At 46.3% G+C, this 21100-nt stretch overlaps 2 protein-coding genes across 9 annotated transcripts in view; one reads left to right on the forward strand and one right to left on the reverse strand.

Moving 5' to 3' along the window:
- The window catches only part of MYO1D (myosin ID), a 360936-nt gene that overhangs the window by 97836 nt on the left and 242000 nt on the right, over nucleotides 1-21100 (forward strand). For all 8 annotated transcript variants that reach the window (XM_005282854.5, XM_065577933.1, XM_065577932.1 and 5 more), the window contains exons 4-6: nucleotides 855-1020; nucleotides 3197-3250; nucleotides 4301-4396. In XM_005282854.5, coding sequence (XP_005282911.2) covers nucleotides 855-1020; nucleotides 3197-3250; nucleotides 4301-4396 — 316 coding nt within the window. The remainder of the gene's footprint in view (nucleotides 1-854; nucleotides 1021-3196; nucleotides 3251-4300; nucleotides 4397-21100) is intronic.
- LOC135977366 (uncharacterized) lies at nucleotides 17933-19824 on the reverse strand. Its single transcript, XM_065577937.1, has 2 exons — nucleotides 19153-19824; nucleotides 17933-18555 (listed from the first exon to the last, which is right to left on the reverse strand). The coding sequence occupies exons 1-2, from the start codon at nucleotides 19688-19690 to the stop codon at nucleotides 18053-18055; spliced, it is 1041 nt and encodes a 346-aa protein (XP_065434009.1). The 5' UTR covers nucleotides 19691-19824; the 3' UTR covers nucleotides 17933-18052.

The raw sequence follows: 21100 nt of genomic DNA on the forward strand, positions 1-21100 counted from the left end.
AACTCTAGCCTGGTAAACAATGACTCTGGAAAAGATTTCAGGATCATAGTGGACAATCAACTGAACATGAGATCCCAATGTGATGCTTTGGCCAAAACAGATAACACAATCCGGGCGGTGCATAAATATGGGAATCTCAAGTTGGAGTAGAGAGGTTATTTTACTTGGTGCTCATGTGACCACTGCTGGAATACTGTGTTGAGTTCTGGTGTCCCCTATTCAAGGATGTTGCAAAAATTGGAGAGGGTTCAGAGAAGAGCCACAAGAATGACTGAAGGGTTAGAAAACCTGCCTTATAGAGTTAGATTGAGATCTTTAAATCTATTTAGCTTAACAAAGAGAAGGCTAAGGGGCAACTTGATTACAGTGTATAAGTATCTACCTAGGGAACAAATATTTAATAATGGGCTGTTCAGTCTATCAGAGAGAGGTATAACGCAATCCAATGGCCGGAAGTTGAAGCTAGATAAATTCAGACTGGAAATTAAGATGTAAATTCTTAACGGTGAGAGTAATTAACCATTGAAAAAAATTACCAAGGGTCCTGGTCTATTCTCTATCCTTGACAATTTTTAATCAAGATTGGATGTTTTTTGTAAAAATCTGCTTTAAGAATTATTTTGGAAAAGTTTTCTGGCCTGTGTTATACGGGAGGTCAGATTAGATGATCACAGTGCTCCCTGGGAATCTATGAATCGGGACATATTTGAATCTTCTTGTAGAATACAACCTGGCTGTTACTAAAGCCTTCTGAAAAGCATGATTTGTGTCTGGAAAAAGATTGCACTAGATATCTAGGAACACGCTACCTACACTTGTGCTGTTCTCTTGCCTTTTCTGCTTATCTGTACTAGAGTGAAGAACATGTTGTTGAAATCCAACTGTGTGTTAGAGGCCTTTGGCAATGCCAAAACCAACCGTAATGACAACTCCAGCAGATTTGGAAAATACATGGATATCAACTTTGATTTCAAAGGAGACCCGATAGGTGGACATATCAATAACTACTTACTAGAAAAGGTAAGCTGAGTTTGACTGTAAAGTGCTAGGCTGTCTTCCCATGTATGATGATTATTTATAAAACATAGTATTTGCCATTTTAAATGTGTTCCTCCTGAACTCACGTCAAATAGTACATTGAATATCCATCATAGGATGACTGTCACTTCAGATCCAGACCTTAATTTTTTCCCCCAGAATCAATAAAGGTATGGTAGCTAAAATTAAGAAATTGTCAAAGCACCGCAACTAATTTGTTGCAACACAAACACCATGAAATCATTGTTTTTCAGAGCTCATTCCATCATAGAACTCGGGATAAATAAAAAGGTTTCAGAATGTTTTGTCTGTGCTTTGTACCCAGAATAAAATCTGAGATTAATTTAACATGTATAAAATTGCTTCCCACAGAAATTCTTGCACTGAAATCTCACTGGTCAAGCATGAATTATGAAGATTTCTGTGTGTCTGCAAGAAGTGGTGGTGTGGTTTTAGAAATATTGCATTGAACTGATGCCATAGCTTTACATGATCATCTGTTAACTTCTATTACATATTCCAGGAGAGTGATGGAAACAATGTATTTCATGTCATTTTAGACCGTACAGATTTGACAGAATCTGGCAACATTTTTAAACTTCTGTCTTTATTTCTCTGAAACCTAGTTCCAGAATAAACATTTTGTTGTGTTTAGTGTTTAATATGTACTGCTTTGACCCTAGTGACACACTAAGGGAAAAAATTGTTTGCAATTGCAATGGCTTTAAATCATAAGGCTTTTTATAAAATGTGTTTGACTGCACTATGCTAAGTTCCTGTTTCTGTTAACATTTTTTTTTTATTTTGAGGGTTTAATATTAGCCCAATTGGCTGATGAGGGCAGGCAATGATTTTCCATTGCTGCATACAGAGGTCTGATCTTAAGTCAGCTAACCTTGCGTGATCATACAAATCATCATATTTACAACAGCAACCTCACTAATTCTCATTGACTTTTTGCTAATCCATTATCCTGGTAATTCTCACAGGAAACCTGGTTGTTTCACTCTACTAGTTAAGGATTTAAACAAAACTACATTATGCTATTCAAAGGCCTTGTCTACACTACAGGGGGAGATGGATCTAAGTTATGCAACTTCAGCTATGTGAATAACATAGCTGAAATTGTCGTACTTAGGTCTACTTACTGCTGGATCCATACTACGCGGTGTTGACTGGAGACGCTCTCCCATCGACTCCGCTTGCGCTTCTCATTCAGGTGGAGTACAGGAGTCGACAGGAGAGCGATCTGCGGTCGATTTAGCGGGTCTTCACTAGACCCACTAAATCGATCGCCGATGCATCGATTGCCGTTCGTCAAGCCCCTTGTAAGCGTAGACAAGGCCAAAGTATACGTTTTGTCATGCGGTGTCTGACTCCTGGCTTTACTTCCTCATTAATTTGCAAAATTCTGTAGTTGGCAGTTGAATGTGAAGTTCCACTGTAGTTAACAAGAATTCCCCTAAATTTTACACTTTTCTGGGACTAAGATTCAGTGAAAATCTGAACGCCTCTTGCTCCTGCCAACATTGATCTTAGATTAAAAGTGAAGCATAACTTGCCACTGCTTTTTTGGATAGCTCAGTAGTTTGAGCATTGGCCTGCTAAACCCAGAGTTGTGAGTTCAGTCCTTGAGGGGGACACTTAGGGATCTGGGGCAAAATCAGTACTTGGTCCTGCTAGTAAAGGCAGGGGGCTGGACTCAATGACCTTTCAGGGTTCCTTCCGGTTCTATGAGAGAGGCTCTGGTGTGTTAGCAGAAGAATTTACCACAAGAGTTCCCTAACTGTGGACCCTGGAGCACTTGCTGGTGGTCACATGGTGCTGTTTCCTATTAGATGCTCAAAATAATTTCTTATGTTAGTTTTGCATGTAAGTAATTACCATGGTCACCACAGGGGGAGTCATCTTTAAAAATATCCTATTGTTTGTGTATTTGAATGATCTGTGTATGACTGGGCTGTACATTCCATGGGACGGGGACTGCCTTGTGTCATACACCGCTAGTAATGATCAGTAGTACATTTGTAGGGTAAAAAGTGCTAGAGGGATTTTGGTAAAGATAGTGAATTATTGCATTGGCAGACTAAGGTAAGATATTTAAGAAGCACACTACTAGTGTCTAAAAATACGTGTCTTTGCATCTTTTCCCCCACAGTCCCGAGTGATTGTGCAGCAGCCAGGAGAACGAAGCTTTCACTCTTTTTATCAGGTTAGTGTTTGCCTACTCAAACACATGGAAATTAGCTGACTCATTCCTCTGTTCACAGGACATACAGGCAAAGCAATTAACACATTCCCTCTTGCATGCATTTTGTAAAGGGGTGCTCTGTGTTATCACATTCTGAGCCAGTTTTCTGCTTTTAACAATTCTATGTTGGCTGAAGATGCCCAGTTTTGGAGAAGGGCCATGGAAGGGTGAAATATTCCTCCTCATCCTCCTATGTATTAACACATTTGTAAACTGATTAGTACTTCTGAGTATATAGTACTGTATCTGGACTTTGGATTAGTACTTCATTAGCAGTACAACTAATGTCCTCTTTTCTCATGAGGCTTCTGTAATTTGGATGGAGCTAGTTTCATGGCACTGAATACATTCACATCTTCATATTTTTACTTCAGTACCTTCGGTATTGTTTGTGGTAGGCTGATGCCACTGTGTAGGCTCTGCTGGGGAAGGAGATGCCCCTCATCATACCTCTTTGTAAAGAAAATGACAACATACCTGCCTTACTTTGTTCAGCACAGTTGCTGATATTTGCCACCATGGTGTGTATATATAGCACTTTATTTCCAACATGTGGCAATTTGAAGATGTTTCCATTGGGGAAAGTACATGTGTTTGGTCCTGAATGCTTGCCTGAAAACATCTGTATGAGGTTGCCCCTGTGCAGAGGTTTTGACTTGTTTGCAAGATTGTTGCTTTAACAGCCTTAAAGGCAACCACCTGGAAGGTGTTTTTGGCTCTGTAATGGTGGAGACTGTGTATATCATAGCCACAATGCTTACGCAGCCTTTCCATGTGACTGGAAAATTCATTACGTGATGCTTACTGGCTTCAGGTGCCAAGGCTGTTTGCATGTTAGTAATGTAAATGGAAAGTTGTGGTCATGTCTCACCACGCATGAGGAAAAAGGATCAGAATATATTCAATGTAGCAATCAATGAGTAACTTATGATATTACACCAACTATGAACGTATTGGATGGTGTTTGTTTTTTTGATTTGATATTTGTTTTTTAAAATACTATTTGCACAGCTTCTCCAGGGAGGTTCTGATCAGATACTACGCTCTCTACATCTTCAGAAAAATTTCTCTACATACAACTATATTCGGGCCGGAGGGCAGTTAAAGGTGAGGATGCAGTCAATTAGTTTCAGGTAACTTGTTCTAAAGTTGTAAATGCATCTGGAAGTGGTACATTGACTTTAGCTGTACATCCTTGCTCATAATTGTGGGAAGATATCGTAAGAGAAATGAAGAATTCCAGCCACAATCTAAAAGCTGTCACCCCCAGCTGCCGTGGTGGATTGCTGTGCCTTGTTGCTGCTTCCTCCCTGCAGAAGCTGCCAGTATGAGGATGAGAGGGCAAACAGCCTGGGTGTGGAGTGCAGGCAGGCAGTAAAGGGGCTCTAAGAATCAACCTCAACAGCTCATGGTCTAAGTGGCTTCACATAAATTGGTTTCATTTAGGCATGTGGGACTTTGGTTATTGATAGCAGACCCCCAAACAAATTGGTTCCCAATGCAGGCACCATTTTGACCTATTTTCTATCTCATGCCATTCATGGAATCTCCTTTAGATCAGTGATACAATCCAATCTTCTTCAAGTGGTTGCACGTGTCCATTCCACTTCAGGTTTGTGCATGCCCAGTGCACTGCTGGAGATTTTTCCCTCAGTGGTACCCATTAGGGCCATGCATGCACCATCTGCTGCTGTGTGCTGCTGCACTATGTTGTAAAGGATAGAGCCACACCCAATCCCTTTTATCATAGAATCATAGACTATCAGGGTTGGAAGGGACCTCAGGAGGTCATCTAGTCCAACCCCCTGCTCAAAGCAGGACCAATCCCCAATTTTTGCCCCTGATCCTAAATGGTCCCCTCAAGGATTGAACTCACAACCCTGGGTTTAGCAGGCCAATGCTCAAACCTTTAGTTCCTCCTTACCACCCATGACAGTTATTGGAGCGTGCTATCTTGCTGCTGCAAATTTTCTTCATTTTGCATTTGTATATAGTTGGTACTCATGAATAGTTTTTCTTAGGATAATGCAGCATTAGGTTTCCTTTCTTGGTGTACTTTTTTGGTACTCTTTGATTCCTGCTGTGTGGGTACTGGTACCTGGTGGGGGAGGGGGGCGTGCCTCGCTCCCCAGGCTTCAAGCCCTGTGATGCCTTCAAGAAACAGATGCTGGTTAGTGACCTGCACTTCAAGTGCCTGAGTGCCTAGGAAAAGCTTGTGACAGAGATGGTACCAGATCTGCAGGGACTTTAAACCCAGAACTAAAAAGGAAGGGAGATCACACTAAAACACCTCCTGATGCACCCACACTCAGAGCCTCCCAATTCAGAGTGTGTACCGAGCACATCTGCTTCGATTAAGAGCGCTCCTCCTGTTTTGGCAGACTCTTGATGCCAGTCTCCTTCTCCGGTAGTGAGGAAGAGACACCAGAAGATGGTATCGAAGGACTTGGTATCTGGGAGATCAAAGTCCCTGACACCAAAGTCCAGCAAACATGCTGGTGAGGAGGATAGACTGCAATTGAGGCTGAAGCACTCCCTGGTTTAAATAACTGCTCAGGCAGGGTTGTTGACTCAACACTGGTACTGATTCCTAAGGCGGCACCATCTGTGTCAGTGGTGCGGTCTTTGTTGGGTTAGCAGTAGCAAGAGACCGTACCATTTGAAACATATGTTGTGGAATGCGACCTTTTCAGTCTCTCAATACTGTGGACACTGCAGTACCTCCTTGTACGCCGCTGGCGAGAGGCAAACTGCAGTGATCTCACTAATGCCCTTTTCTCCAGACTACTGACACCAATCCCTGGCACTGACAGGAGTAGCTCCTCTTTGGTTGGATGAATCCAGTTCAGCCTCTGAGTTGGAAGTTGGCTTGTACATGTCACGGCTTTGTCACATTAGCAGAAGCTCTGTCTTGGCTGACGGTGAAGGAATTGAGCTCTGGTACCATACCAGTGGCCATTTTGGAACTCTTGGAGGCTTCTACCTGCCTCCAAGTTGTCTTCACACACTTCCTGTTCTTCTTCTAGAAGACATCCAGGTCCTTCTTGTCAAGAGTAGCAGGAAGCAGGTACCAGACTGAGAACTGAACATGGACGGTCTGCTTTGGTGCCTTCCCCCCCGTCTCCCCAATAATTGGGGGAAGCTACACTTTAGCCAGTCCTGTGGTGGTGGTCCTCATTGCCTGAGCAGGCAGTAGTATCGGAGGGTTCTTTACTTCCATTGGATGATTATATTGTCCACTAAGACCTGCTAAAGAGGGTGACTTTCGCCTTAAATATTCAGGTGGAAATGGTTCTAGAGAGGTCTCACAGATTGGTCAATATGTTGGCATCTGTGGAAACTTCTCAAGTGGCATTTGCAATTAACGAGGCTATTCTGGTGCCCACTAAAGTGCTGTGGCAAACTCTATCTTCCCTCCCTCCCAGAGTGCCAGGGCTAGAAAGCATATACTCCAAAATCAAAAGATGCAAAAAAAAAAAAAAAAAAAACAAAAACAGCTCAGTCTCTTTGGCAGGAAACTTTATTCAACATCCGAGCTACAGCTCAGCATTGTTAATCAGCAAGCATTGCTGATCGTTGATTTTAACCTCAAGGACAATGTTTTAAAATTAATGGATGCGAGACAGGTGTTTCTTGCTATGGTGGATGAGGGAAAGTTGGCGGCCATCACTTTACTTCTGGCTGGTTTGGTTGCTGCAGCTAGAGCCATGACATGCACAAATGTCTGCAGCTCCAGTAATTGGGTCTTCCTCAGGAGATCCAAGAGACTATCCAGATTTTTCCTTACAAGGGGCCATCACTTTTCTCGGAACAGACCAATAACAAGCTGCACAGACTTAAGGGTTGTAGGGGTGTCTCAAATCATTGGGCATTTATATACATGTCCCAAAGAAGAAGCAGTACTGTCCTCAGCAGCCACATTGGTATGCATTGCAATAAAGACCAAGCTAGAAAGAAAGGCAAAAGTTATAGGAGGGGACCACTTCTACCTACTTCTTCAGCAGCAGCCAGACAGCCAAGTAGTTTTTTTGGATATGTGTGTTGAGGACAGGCTGCCCAGTCTTCAGTTTGCCAGCTCTCATACCCTGATGTATTCTAATAGGTTGTCCTACTTGCTAAGTGCTTGGACCTGCATCACTACAGACCAGTAGGGTCTAAGCATGGTGGAATTGGGATACACCCTTCAGTTTATTTCTAACCCCCAGTTTCCACCCTCCTCCCCATTCTCTTTTCAGGGACCATTCTCACAAGGAAGTTCTCCTATGGGAGGTTCATTTTCTCCTCCAGCTGGGAGCCCTGGAGGAGGTTCCTCCATTTCACAGAGGGATGAGGTTTTATTCTTGCTACTTCCTTAAGTGAAAGGAGGTTTCAGACCTGACCCCAAATATGGCGATCAGCTAAACCCTGAGCATATGGGCAAGACTCACCAGCCAGACACCCAGGAAAGAACTCTCTGTAGTAACTCAGATCCCACTCCATCTAACATCCCATCACAGGCCATTGGGCATATTTGCCGCTAATAGTCAAAGATCAATTAATTGCCAAAATTAGGCTATCCCATCATACCACCCCCTCCATAAACTTATCAAGCGTAGTCTTGTAGTCAGATATGTCTTTTGCCCCCACTGCTCTCCGTGGAAGGCTGTTCCAGAACTTCACTCCTCTGATGGTTAGAAATCTTCGTCTAATTTCAAGTCTAAACTTCCTGATGGCCAGTTTATATCCATTTGTTCTTGTGTCCACATTGGTACTGAGCTTAAATAATTCCTCTCCCTCCCTGGTATTTATCCCACTGATATATTTATAGAGAGCAATCATATCTCCTCTCAGCCTTCTTTTGGTTAGGCTAAACAAGCCAAGCTCTTTGGGTCTCCTTTCATAAGACAGGTTTTCCATTCCTCGGCTCATCCTAGTAGCCCTTCGCTGTACCTGTTCCAGGTTGAATTCATCCTTCTTAAACATGGGAGACCAGAACTGCACACAGTATTCCAGATGAGGTCTCACCAGTGCCTTGTATAACGGTACTAACACCTCCTTATCTCTACTGGAAATACCTCACCTGATGCATCCCAAGACCTCATTAGCTTTTTTCATGGCCATATCACATTGGCGTCTCATAGTCACCCTGTGATCAACCAATACTCCAAGGTCCTTCTCCTCTGTTACTTCCAACTGATGAATCCCCAGCTTATAACAAAAATTCTTGTTGTTAATCCCTAAATGCATGATCTTGCACTTTTCACTATTAAATTTCATCCTATTACTATTACTCCAGTTTACAGGGTCATCCAGATCTTCCTGTATGATATCCCAGTCCTTCTCTGTATTGGCAATACCTCCTAGCTGTGTGTCATCCGCAAACTTTATCAGCACACGCCCACGTTTTGTGCCAAGGTCAGTAATAAAAAGATTTAAATAAGATTGGTCCCAAAACCGATCCCTGAGGAACTCCACTAGTAACCTCCCTCCAACCTGACGGTTCACCTTTCAGTGTGACGTGTTGTAGTCTCCCCTTTAACCAGTTCCTTATCCACCTTTCAATTTTCATATTGATCCCCATCTTTTCCAATTTAACTAATAATTCCCCATGTGGAACCGTATCCTGTGCCTTACTGAAATTGAGGTAAATTAGATCCACTGTGTTTCCTTTGTCTAAAAAATCTGTTACCTTCTCAAGGAGATCAGGTTGGTTTGGCATGATCTACCTTTCATAAAACCATGTTGTATTTTGTCCCAATTACCATTGACCTCAATGTCCTTAACTATCTCCTTCAATTTTTTTCCCAAGACCTTGCATACTACAGATGTCAAACTAACAGGCCTGTTGTTACCAGGATCACTTCTCTGTCTTAAAAATAGGAACTATGTTAGCAATTCTCCAGTCATACGGTACAACCCCTGAGTTTACAGATTCATTAAAAATTCTTGCTAATGGGCTTGCAATTTCGTATGCCAGTTCCTTTAATATTCTTGGATGAAGATTATCTGGGCCCCCCCAGATTTAGTCCCATTAAGCTGTTCAACTTTCGCTTCTACTTCGGGTGTGGTAATATCTACCTCCATATCCTCATTCCCATTTGTCATCCTGCCATTATCCCTAAGCTCCTCATTAAAGACTGAGGCAAAGTATTTGTTTACATATTGGGCCATGCCTACACTATCCTTCACCTCCACTCCATCCTCAGTGTTTAGCAGTCCCACTTCTTCTTTCTTTGTTTTCTTCTTATTAATATAGTTAGAACCTTTTACTGTTGGTTTTAATTCCCTTTGCAAGGTCCAACTCTACATGGCTTTTGGCCTTTCTCACTTTATCCCTACATGTTCTGACCTCAATAAGGTAGCTTTCCTTGCTGATCCCTCCCATCTTCCACTCCTTGTAGGCTTTCTGGTTTTTCTTAATACCCTCTCTTAGATGCTTGCTCATCCAGCTTGGTCTACATCTCCTGCCTATGAATTTTTTCGCCTTTCTTGGGATGCAGGCTTGTGATAGTTTCTGCAACTTTGACTTGAAGTTATTCCAGGCCTCCTCTGCCTTTAGATCCACAAGTTCTTCAGTCCAATCCACTTTCAGAACTAATTTCCTTAATTTTTTAAAGTTAGCCCTTTTGAAATCAAAAACCCTAGTTACAGATCTATTTTTGTTTATCCTCCATTTAGTTTGAACTGAATTAGCTCATGATCGCTCGAACCAATGTTGTCCCCTACAACCATTTTTCTATGAGGACTTCACTACTCACCAAAACCAAATCTAAAATGGCATCCCCTCTTGTTGGTTCAGCAACTACTTGGTGAAGGAATCTATCAGCTATCGCATCCAGGAAAATCTGAGCCCTATTATTATTCATAGAATATCAGGGTTGGAAGGGACCTCAGGAGGTCATCTAGTCCAACCTCCTGCTCAAAGCAGAATAAATCCCCAACTAAATCATCCCAGACAGGGCTTTGTCAAGCCTGACCTTAAAAACCTCTAAGGAAGGAGATTCCACCACCTCCAGTGCTCCACCACCCTCCTAATGAAAAAGTTTTTCCTAATATCCAACCTAAACCTCCCCCACTGCAATTTGAAACCATTGCTCCTTGTTCTGTCATCTGGTACCACTGAGAACAGTCTAGATCCATCCTCTTTGGAACCCCCTTTCAGGTAGTTGAAAGCAGCTATCAAATCCCCCCCCCCCATTCTTCTCTTCTGCAGACTAAACAATCCCAGTTCCCTCAGCCTCTCCTCGTAAGTCATGTGTTCCAGCCCCCTAATAATTTTTGTTGCCCTCCGCTGGACTCTTTCCAATTTGTCCACATCCTCCTTGTAGTGTGGGGCCCAGAACTGGACACAGTACTCCAGATGAGGCCTCACCAATGTCGAATAGAGGGGAATGATCACGTCCCTTGATCTGCTGGCAATGCCCCTACTTATACAGCCCAAAATTCCATTCGCCTTCTTGGCAAGAAGGGCACACTGTTGACTCATATCCAGCTTCTCGTCCACTGTAACCCCTAGGTCCTTTTCTACAGAACTGCTGCCTAGCCATTTGGTCCCTAGTCTGTCTCAGTGCATGGGATTCTTGCATCCTAAGTGCAGGACTCTGCATTTGTCCTTGTTGAACCTCATCAGATTTCTTATGGCCCAATCTTCTAATTTGTCTAGGTCCCTCTGTATCCTATCCCTACCCTCCAGTGTATCTACCACTCCTCCCAGTTTAGTGTCATCTGCAAACTTGCTGAGGGTGCAATCCACGCCATCCTCCAGATCATTAATGAAGATATTGAACAAAACCGGCCCCAGGACCGATCCTTGGGGCAGGCTGCTTGATACCAGCTGCCAACTAGACATGGAGCCATTGATCACTACCCATTGAGCCAGGTGATCAAGCCAGCTTTCTGTCCACCTTATAGTCCATTCATCTAGCCCATACTTCTTTAACTTGCCAGCAAGAATACTGTGGGAGACCCTATCAAAAGCTTTGCTAAAGTCAAGGAATAACACGTCCACTGCTTTCCCCTCATCCACAGAGCTAGTTATCTTGTCATAGAAGGCAATTAGTTTAGTCAGGCATGACTTGCCCTTGGTGAATCCATGCTGACTGTTCCTGATCGCTTTCTGCTCCTCTGAGTGCTTCAGAATTGATTCCTTGAGGACCTGCTCCATGATTTTTCCAGGGACTGAGGTGAGGCTGACTGGCCTGTAGTTCCCCGGGTCTTCCTCTTTCCCTTTTTTAAAGATGAGCACTACATTAGCCTTTTCCCAGTCATCCGGGACCTTCCCCGATCGCCATGAGTTTTAAAAGATAATGGCCAATGACTCTGCAATCACATCTGCCAACTCCCTTAGCACCCTCGGATGCAGCGCATCCAGCCCCATGGACTTGTGCTCGTCCAGCTTTTCTAAATAGTCCTCCATTCTATATCTGGGAAGTTAGTCTCCCATGATCACACAATTTCCATTAGTATTTACTTCATTAAAAACATTAAAGAGGTCTCCATCCATATCCAAATCAGATTCCGGTGGTCTATAGCACAACCCAAGCACTGTCCCGGGGGAGGCTCTAGTAGTTTTCTTCCCCAATGTGATTTTTGCCCAGACTCTGTCTTATCCATTCCATCCCTTCTTATTTCTTTACAGTCTACCTCATCATTGATATACAGTGCTACTCTACCACCTTTGCCTTTATTTCTATCTTTCCTAATCAACACATACCCTTCAATACATGTACTCCAGTCATGACTACTATTCCACCATGTTTCTGTTATCCCTATAATATCTGGTTTCACTTCCTGCACCAGTAACTCTAGTTCCTCCATTTTGTTACCTAGGCCCCTTGCATTGGTGTACAAACATCTTAATTTTTGCTGTTTGGCTTCGCTCACATTCTTTACCTAAGTAGGCCCAGACATTCTACCGCCAGTATCACCTACTAGGCTGGTATCTATGCTACCCTTCCTCCTTATGTCCATTCTCCTACCCACGGCTGTATCCTTTCTTACTTTGTTTTCTTCCCTCTCAATGTTAAAATCCCGCATGGCGATTACCTGGACATCTCCCCCAAATTCCTAGTTTAAAGCTCTCTTAATCAGTTGTCCCAGCTTCCATCCTAGAAGTCTATTTCTCTCCCTACTCAGGGAAAGTCTATCCCGAGAGAACAGTCCTCTGTCCATGAATGCTCCCAGTGGCCATACATCCCAAAGTCCTCCTTATAGCATCACTGCCTGAGCCATCTGTTGATGGTCGTAATCTGGTCACGCCTTTGTTTCCCTTCTCTAGGAACAGGCACAATCCCGCTGAAGATCACCTGAGCCTCGATTTCCTTAAGCATCTTCCCCAGCCTGGCATAGTCTCCCTTGATACGTTCCAGCGAGAATCTAGCCATATCATTTGTTCCCACGTGAAGGACGATCAGTGGATTCTTTCCTGCTCCCGCTAGGATCCTCTTCAGCCTAGAGTCCACATCCCGTATCTTAGCACCCGGCAGACAGCACAGCCTTCTGTTCCCTGGATCAGCTCTGGTTACAGGCCTGTCTATTCTTCTCAGTAAGGAGTCCCCAATCATGTTCACCTGCCTTTTCCTGGTGATGGTGTGATTCTCCAGTCTATCCCGTTTCCTCTGGCTGCAAGTCCTCTCGATTCCTATTCTCCCTTGCAATCCTCTGCAACCCATCCTGTATCCTCCTGGGGCTCATATTTGGTTTATCTCCATTGATTCTTCCCCTCTCCCTATAGAACTAGCTGCTCTTCTCTTCTTTCTTGCCCTCCCACCTTCAGTGACCACCTGCTGTGCCTCTTCATTTTCCAACTCCACAAACCTGTTCCTGAGCTCTATTGCTCTTTCACTAGCCCATCTTTTCCTCTGCCTGATTCTCTTAGTCATGTGCTCCCACTGTCCACTTTCCTCACTCAGCAGTCCCCCCTCAGAGTTCTTTGGTCCTGCTTCCATCTGCAAGTCTGAGCTTTTCCCTTCAGCCTCCTCATGTCTTTGCTTGTAGTGGGCAGCTTTTTCAACTCTGATCATTACCATTTAATCTGGAATGTGCTCCAAAGGTCTTTTCCAGGATTATGGTAGTATCAGTATTGGTTTTAAAGAAAATTCACTTCTTGGTCTTTATGGAGAACTGTGTTAGGTGTGATGGGATCCTAGGGGTGCAGTCTGGGACGGTGGGACCGCTGTGCCCCCTTAACTCTCGCTGCTTGTCACTAGCAAAGCATTGTAAAGCCCTCCAGGCGCTGTTATCATTCAACACAACTGCATGTGGAGCCCCCACACCCAGCTAGATTGCATGAATGCTCCCAGAGCTACTCACAAATCACACAGAGAAAGGCACCAACCAAATCCTCCCGGCCATGTACCTCAGAAATGTACTGTCTTGCACTACTCAAGATAAGCAGTGCAAATTTATTAATTGGTTCGTCACTTCATTGATGAGAAGTGGATATACACCAGCCTTTGTAAACCTGATAAGCACCCTTACCAAATACTTCAGGCAAACTCACTGGTAAAGATAAACAGTTAAAGAAGTTTGACTACAAAAGATAAATTTTAAGTGATTATAACTGATGGGCAAAAAGTCAGAGCGGTTACCAAAAGAAAAGAAAATATAAGCATGCACTCTAAACTCTCAACCCTATTAGACTGGGCAACATCTAGATCAGGAGTGGGCAAACTACAGCCCGGGGGCCACATCTGGCCCTTCAGACGTTTTAATCCAGCCCTCGAGCTCCTGCCAGGGAGTGGGGTCCAGGGCTTGCCCCGCTCTGGCACCCCAGCTGGGGGCTTGCCCCGCTCCACGCGTGCTGTGGCTCTGCACGGCTCCTGGAAGTAGCAGCATGTCCCACCTCCGGCTCCTATGCATAGGATCAGCCAAGGGGCTCTGCAGCTCCCATTGGCCAGGAACTTTGGCCAATGGGAGCTGCGAGGCAGCGTCTGCAGATGGGGCAGCGCGCCGAGCCACCTGGCTGCAACGCCACATGGGAGCCGGAGGGGGGACATGCCGCTGCTTCTGGGAGCTGCTTGAGGTAAACGTGGTCTGGAGCCTGCACCCTGACCCCCTCCTGCACTCCCAACCCCTCATCCCCAGCCACACCCCAGAGCCTGTACTCCCAGCAGGAGCCTTCACCCCCCTCCGCACTCCAACACCCTGCCCCAGCCTGGAGCCCCCTCCTGCACCCTGAAATCCTCATTTCTGGTCCCACCCCAGAGCCCGCATCCCCAGCCGGAGCCCTCATCCCCTCCTGCACCCCAACCCCCAATGTCATGAGCATTCATGGCCCGCCATACAATTTCCATACCCAGATGTGGCCCTCGGGCCAAAAAGTTTGCCCACCCCTATCTAGATTAAGTGGTTTTTCTCACCCCATTGGATATTGCAATTCATAGTACACAGGTTTCACCCCTTGAAACCTGGGCCAGTCCCCTCTGTTGGAGTGTCCCTGTTGCTTGCAGCCTAGGAGGGGGAAGGAGAAAGGCCATGCATGGGGCCCTTGTGTTCTGTTTTATACCCTTAGTCCCATGTGCTTGGAGAACACAAGTCCAGGGCATGTCTGGTGGGCATTCTTAAGTCACAAGGTGAAGCAATACCTTGGTGTGTCTCCTATGAGTGAGTCATTGAATTGTAACTCCTCTGCTGGGCAGTGGCTGGTGATGTCTGTTCAGCACCCACCCGGGCGTTGGCTACCTCCCGTGTCATTGTCTCTGGAGAGCTTGTATCTGGGCACCTCCCAAACCCACAGCATATTTTAGTGAAAGCCATAAAACACATTCTCATAATTTCACATGCATTAATGATACACATATTTAGATAGAACCATGGATTTCAGCAGATCATAACTTTTCCCTTGATACCTCACACGGCCTGCTTTACATGCAATATCACAATTATATATACATGAGGAATATGGGGGTTACAGGACACTTCCCCCAAGGTATAGAATGTCACACAGTGGTCTGTAGGGAGAAAGCAAAAGCAAAGTGATTCATGTTTCTGCATGTACTACACACCAAGGCAGACTAGCTTACCAGGCAGAAGTTAAATTAAGCAGTGTCTTCACTCATTGTTATTCACTCAGGGTATGTCTACACTACGAAATTAGTTCGAATTTATAGAAGCCGGTTTTATTGAAATCGGTTGTATACAGCCGATTGTGTGTGTCCACACATAAAATGCTCTAGGTGCTCTAGTCGGCGGACCGCGTCTACAGTACGAGGCTAGCGTCGACTTCCGGAGCATTGAACTATGGGTAGCTATCTGACAGCTATCCCACAGTTCCCGCAGTCTCCGCCGCCCCTTGGAATTCTGGGTTGAGATCCCAATGCCCGGATGATGCAAAACAGTGTCGCGGGCGGTTCTGGGTACATGTCGTCAGGCCCCTCCCTCCCCCGTCACAGCAACGGCAGACAATAGATTCGCGCCTTTTTACCTGGGTTACCTGTGCAGACAACATGGAGCCCGCTCAGCTCAGCTGAGCTCACCATCACCATATGTCCTCTGGGTGCCGGCAGACGTGGGACTGCATTGCTACACAGCAGCAGCTGCTAACTGCCTTTTGGCGGTAGACGGTGTAGCATGAGTGATAGTCGTGGGGCTGGCAGCCGTAGGGCTGCATTGCACCAGCCCCTTGCCAGGCGATGGTATATTATGACTGGTACCCATCGTCGTCGTACTGGTGTGGCTGTCAATCATGGCCACCTGGGCAGACATGCTACTGTTTCGATGATGATGGTTACCAGTCGTAATATACTATTTTCTGCCAATTGCCCAGTATTGTCTGCTAAGCACCCAGAAGAGGCAGAGGGCGATGCTGGCTGCTGGCGGACGTGGGGCTGGCAGACGTGGGGCTGCATTGCTACACAGCAGCAGCCCCTTGCCTTTTGGCAGATGATGGTATTTTATGATTGGTAACCGTCATCATCGTACTGGAGAGGCTATCACTCATGCTGCACCGTCGGCTGCCAGCTTAAGATGTAAAAAATAGATTTGTTCTGTATTCATTTGCTTCCCCTTCCTCCGTGAAATCAATGGCCTGCTAAGCCCAGGGTTTTCAGTTTAATCTTTGGGGGGACCATTCTGTGTGACAGTTGTTTGTGTTTCTCCCTGTTCCTGTACCTGTACGCCATGTCGTCACTCGGCCCTCCCTCCCTCCCGCCCTCCCTCCTTCTCCTGGTCCATCAGATACTACTTTCGCGCCTTTTTTCTGACCAGGCGCCATAGCTAGCACTGGGATCATGGAGCCCGCTCAGATCACCGCGGCAATTATGAGCACTATGAACACCACGTGCATTGTCCTGGAGTATATGCAGAGCCAGGACATGTCAAGGTGAAACCCGGTCCAGGCGAGGAGGCGATTGCAGTGCGGCGACGAGAGTGATGAGGAAATTGACATGGACATAGACCTCTCACAAGGCACAGGCCCCAGCAATGTGGAAATCATGGTGTCACTGGGGCAGGTTCATGCCGTGGAACGCCGATTCTGGGCCCGGGAAACAAGCACAGACTGGTGGGACCGCATCGTGCTGCTGGTATGGGACGATTCCCAGTGGCTGCGAAACTTTTGCATGCGTAAGGGCACTTTCATGGAACTTTGTGACTTGCTTTCCCCTGCCCTGAAACGCCAGGATACCAAGATGAGAGCAGCCCTCACAGTTGAGAAGCGAGTGGCGATAGCCCTGTGGAAGCTTGCAACGTCAGACAGCTACCGGTCAGTCGGGAATCAATTTGGAGTGGGCAAATCTACGGTGGGGGCTGCTGTGATCCAATTTGCCAGGGCAATGAAAGACCTGGTGATAGCAAGGGTAGTGACTCTGGGCAACGTGCAGTCAATAGTGGATGGTTTTGCTGAAATGGGATTCCCAAACTGTGGCGGGGCCATAGACGGAACCCATATCCCTATCTTGTCACCGGAGCACCAAGCCACCGACTACGTAAACCGCAAGGGGTACTTTTCAATGCTGCTGCAAGCCCTGGTGGATCACAAGGGACGTTTCACCAACATCAACGTGGGATGGCCGGGAAAGGTACATGATGCTCGCGTCTTCAGGAACTCTGCTCTGTTTCGAAAGCTGGAGGAAGGGACTTTCTTCCCGGACCAGAAAGTGACCATTGGGGATGTTGAAATGCCTATCGTGATCCTTGGGGACCCAGCCTACCCCTTAATGCCATGGCTCATGAAGCCGTACACAGGCAGCCTGGACAGGAGTCAGGACCTGTTCAACTACAGGCTGAGCAAGTGCCGAATGGTGGTGGAATGTGCATTTGGACGTTTAAAAGCGCGCTGGCGCAGCTTACTGACTCGCTCAGACCTCAGCGAAAAGAATATCCCCATTGTTATTGCTGCTTGCTGTGCGCTCCACAATATCTGTGAGAGTAAGGGGGAGACCTTTATGGCGGGGTGGGAGGTTGAGGCAACTCGCCTGGCCGCTGATTACGCGCAGCCAGACACCAGGGCGGTTAGAGGAGCACAGCAGGGCGCGGTGCGCATCAGAGAAGCTTTGAAAACGAGTTTTGTGACTGGCCAGGCTACTGTGTGAAACTTCTGTTTGTTTCTCCTTGATGAACCCTCCAAACCCCCCCCCCCCCCCGACCCAGTTCACTCTACTTCCCTGTAAACCAACCACCCCACCTCACCCTCCCCTCCCGCTTGCAGAGGCAATAAAGTCATTGTTTTTTCACATTCATGCATTCTTTTATTAGTTCCTCACAGAAGTAGGGGGATAATTGCCAAGGTAGCCTGGGATGGGTGGGGGAGGAGGGATGGAAAAGGACACACTGCATTTTAAAACTTTAACTCTTATTGAAGGCCAGCCTTCTGATGCTTGGGCGATCATCTGGGGTGGAGTGACTGGGTGGACGGAGGCCCCCCCACCGTGTTCTTGGGCGTCTTGGTGAGGAGGCTATGGAACTTGGGGAGGAGGGCTGTTGGTTACACAGGGGCTGTAGCGGCGGTCTCTGCTCCTGCTGCCTTTCCTGCAACTCAACCATACGCTCGAGCATATCAGTTTGATGCTCCAGCAGACGGAGCATTGCCTCTTGCCGTCTGTCTGCAAGCTGACGCCACCTATCGTCTTCAGCCCGCCACTTGCTCTGTTCATCCTGCGATTCAGCCCGCCACCTCTCCTCTCGTTCATATTGGGCTTTTCTCATCTCCGACATTGACTGCCTCCACGCATTCTGCTGTGCTCTATCAGCGTGGGAGGACATCTGCAGCTCCGTGAACATATCGTCCCTCGTCCTACGTTTTCTCTTTCTAATGTTCACGAGCCTCTGCGAAGGAGAAACATTTGCAGCTGGTGGAGGAGAAGGGAGAGGTGGTTAAAAAAGACACATTTTAGAGAACAATGGGTACACTCTTTCATTACAAGGTCGCATATTTCGGCTTGCAGGCAGCCATGGTAGGCCACAGTGTTTTGGCTTTTTTAACCTTCTTAACATGCGGGAAAGGTTGCAAACAGCAGCGCATTTCCCATATCAAGGATGAATTGGGTTGTCCATTTAAAATGGGGTTTCAATGTAAAAGGAGGGGGCTGCGGTTTCCCGGTTAACATGCGGCACAAACACAAGTAAACCACCCCCCCCCCACACACACACACGATTCTCTGGGATGATCACTTCACCCCTCCCCCCACCGCGTGGTTAACAGCGGGGAACATTTCTGGTCAGAAGAGCAGGAACGGGCGCCTCTGAATGTCCCCTTAATAAAATCACCCCATTTCAACCAGGAGAGCTTTCTGGAGATGTCCCTGGAGGATTTCCGCTCCATCCCCATACACGTTAACAGACTTTTCCAGTAGATGTACTGGCCGCGATTGCCAGGGCAAAGTAATCATTAAACACGCTTGCTTTTTTTTTGTAATGTTTACAAATATTTACAAAGTTACACTCACCAGAGGTCTCCTGTGTGCCCTGAGGGTCTTGGGTGAGTTCGGGGGTTACTGGTTCCAGGTCCAGGGTCACAAACATATCCTGGCTGTTGGGGAAACCGGTTTCTCCCCTTCCTTGCTGCTGTGAGCTACCTACAGTACCTCCATCGTCATCTTCCTCGTTCCCCGAACCGTCTTCCCTGTGTGTTTCTCCAGTGAGAGAGTCATAGCACACGGTTGGGGTAGTGGTGGCTGCACCCCCTAGGATCGCATGCAGCTCCGCGTAGTAGCGGCAAGTTTGTGGCTCTGCCCCGGACCTTCCGTTTGCTTCTCTGGCTTTGTGGTAAGCTTGCCGTAGCTCCTTAATTTTCACGCGGCACTGCTGTGTGTCCCTGTTATGGCCTCGGTCCTTCATGGCCTTGGAGATCTTTTCTAATACTTTTCCATTTCTTTTACTGCTACGGAGTTCAGCTATCACTGCTTCATCTCCCCATATGGCGAGCAGATCTCGTACCTCCCGTTCGGTCCATGCTGGAGCTCTTTTGCGATCCTGGGACTCCATCACGGTTACCTGTGCTGATGAGCTCTGCGTGGTCACCTGTGCTCTCCACGCTGGGCAAACAGGAAATGAAATTCAAACCTTCGCGGGTCTTTTCCTGTCTACCTGGTCAGTGCATCTGAGTTGAGAGTGCTGTCCAGAGCGGTCACAATGAAGCACTGTGGGATAGCTCCCGGAGGCCAATAACGTCGAATTCCGTCCACACTACCCCAATTCCGACCCGCAAAGGCCGGTTTTATCGCTAATCCCCTCGTCGGAGGTGGTGTAAAGAAATCGGTTTAAAGGACCCTTTAAGTCGAAAGAAAGGGCTTCGTTGTGTGGACGTGTCCAGGCTTAATTCGGTTTAACGCTGCTAAAGTCGACCTAAACCCGTAGTGTAGACCAGGCCTCAGTTTGGATCAGTGATTGATCATTCTGCATCTGGAAATCAAAAATCAAGTGCCCCATGGCCTCTCCAAATGTCAGGACTTGTAATTCAAGTAGATGAATGATTTCTTATCAAGCAGGCGGAGATCTTTGTTATATGTTTTCCTACCATTCCACTGCTTCTTGGCACCATACACAACCTGCATAGTGTGGCAATGATATTGTTTATGCCTTTCTGGCTGAAGAGGCTGTGGTTTTCAGGCTGATTAACTCAGTATTGAATCTCCTGATCCTTTTGCATTGCATAGGAGGTCTGCTGATGGTTGTAGATTAAGTCCTTGAGCAAATCCCTCAACGACCATTTAGGGATGAGCTCGGAGACCCTCCCAATTTGTATGAAGAACAACAAGGCAGCAGATCTAGATGGGATCCCCGCTGAAATCTTTAAAGACGGTGGACCAGAGCTAATTTGGCAGCTTTACCTGCTTATCCTTAAAATCTGGATTAAGGAGGAGATACCCAGTGAAATGAGGGATGCCCTGATTGTCACCCTCTTCAAGAAAGGGGATAAAGTAGATTGTGGAAATTATTGTGGTATCTCCCTCCTAGCCATTACAGGCAAAGTTCTAGCGCAGATCCTTGCAACTTGCCTTCTGCCCCGTCAGAAGAAATTTTACCGGAGTCACAGAATGGTTTCTGACCGTGTCATGGAACTGTATATATGATCTTCAGAGCACAGCAGCTGCAAGAAAAGTGTCGGGAGCAAAACCGACCACTGTACATGGCTTTTATTGATCTAACTAAAGTCTTTGATTCAGTGAATCGCCGTGACCTCTGGACTGTACTTTCTAAGATTGGATGTCCTGATAAATACATCAATGTCCTAAAATTGCTTCATGATAACATGAAAGCGACTATTCTGGGCAGCACTGGCTCCCAGAGTGAACCTTTCAAAGTACAAACAGGTGTCAAACAGGGCTGTATCATCGCTTCAACCACGTTTGCGGTTTTTATTGCTGTCATTCTTTACCTAATTGCTGGGAAGTT

The sequence above is a fragment of the Chrysemys picta genome, chromosome 24 (assembly GCF_011386835.1).
Source record: "Chrysemys picta bellii isolate R12L10 chromosome 24, ASM1138683v2, whole genome shotgun sequence".
NCBI classification, from domain to species: Eukaryota; Metazoa; Chordata; order Testudines; family Emydidae; genus Chrysemys; species Chrysemys picta.

What these genes read in the sequence shown, in the direction of transcription:
- LOC135977366 (XM_065577937.1), bottom strand. Translation starts at nt 19,690, where the DNA reads ATGGAGTCCCAGGATCGCAAAAGAGCTCCAGCATGGACCGAACGGGAG. An exon ending in GGGCACACAGGAGACCTCTG is followed by an intron (nt 18,556 to 19,152) that starts GTGAGTGTAACT and finishes CTCCTCCACCAG; the next exon opens with CTGCAAATGTTTCTCCTTCG.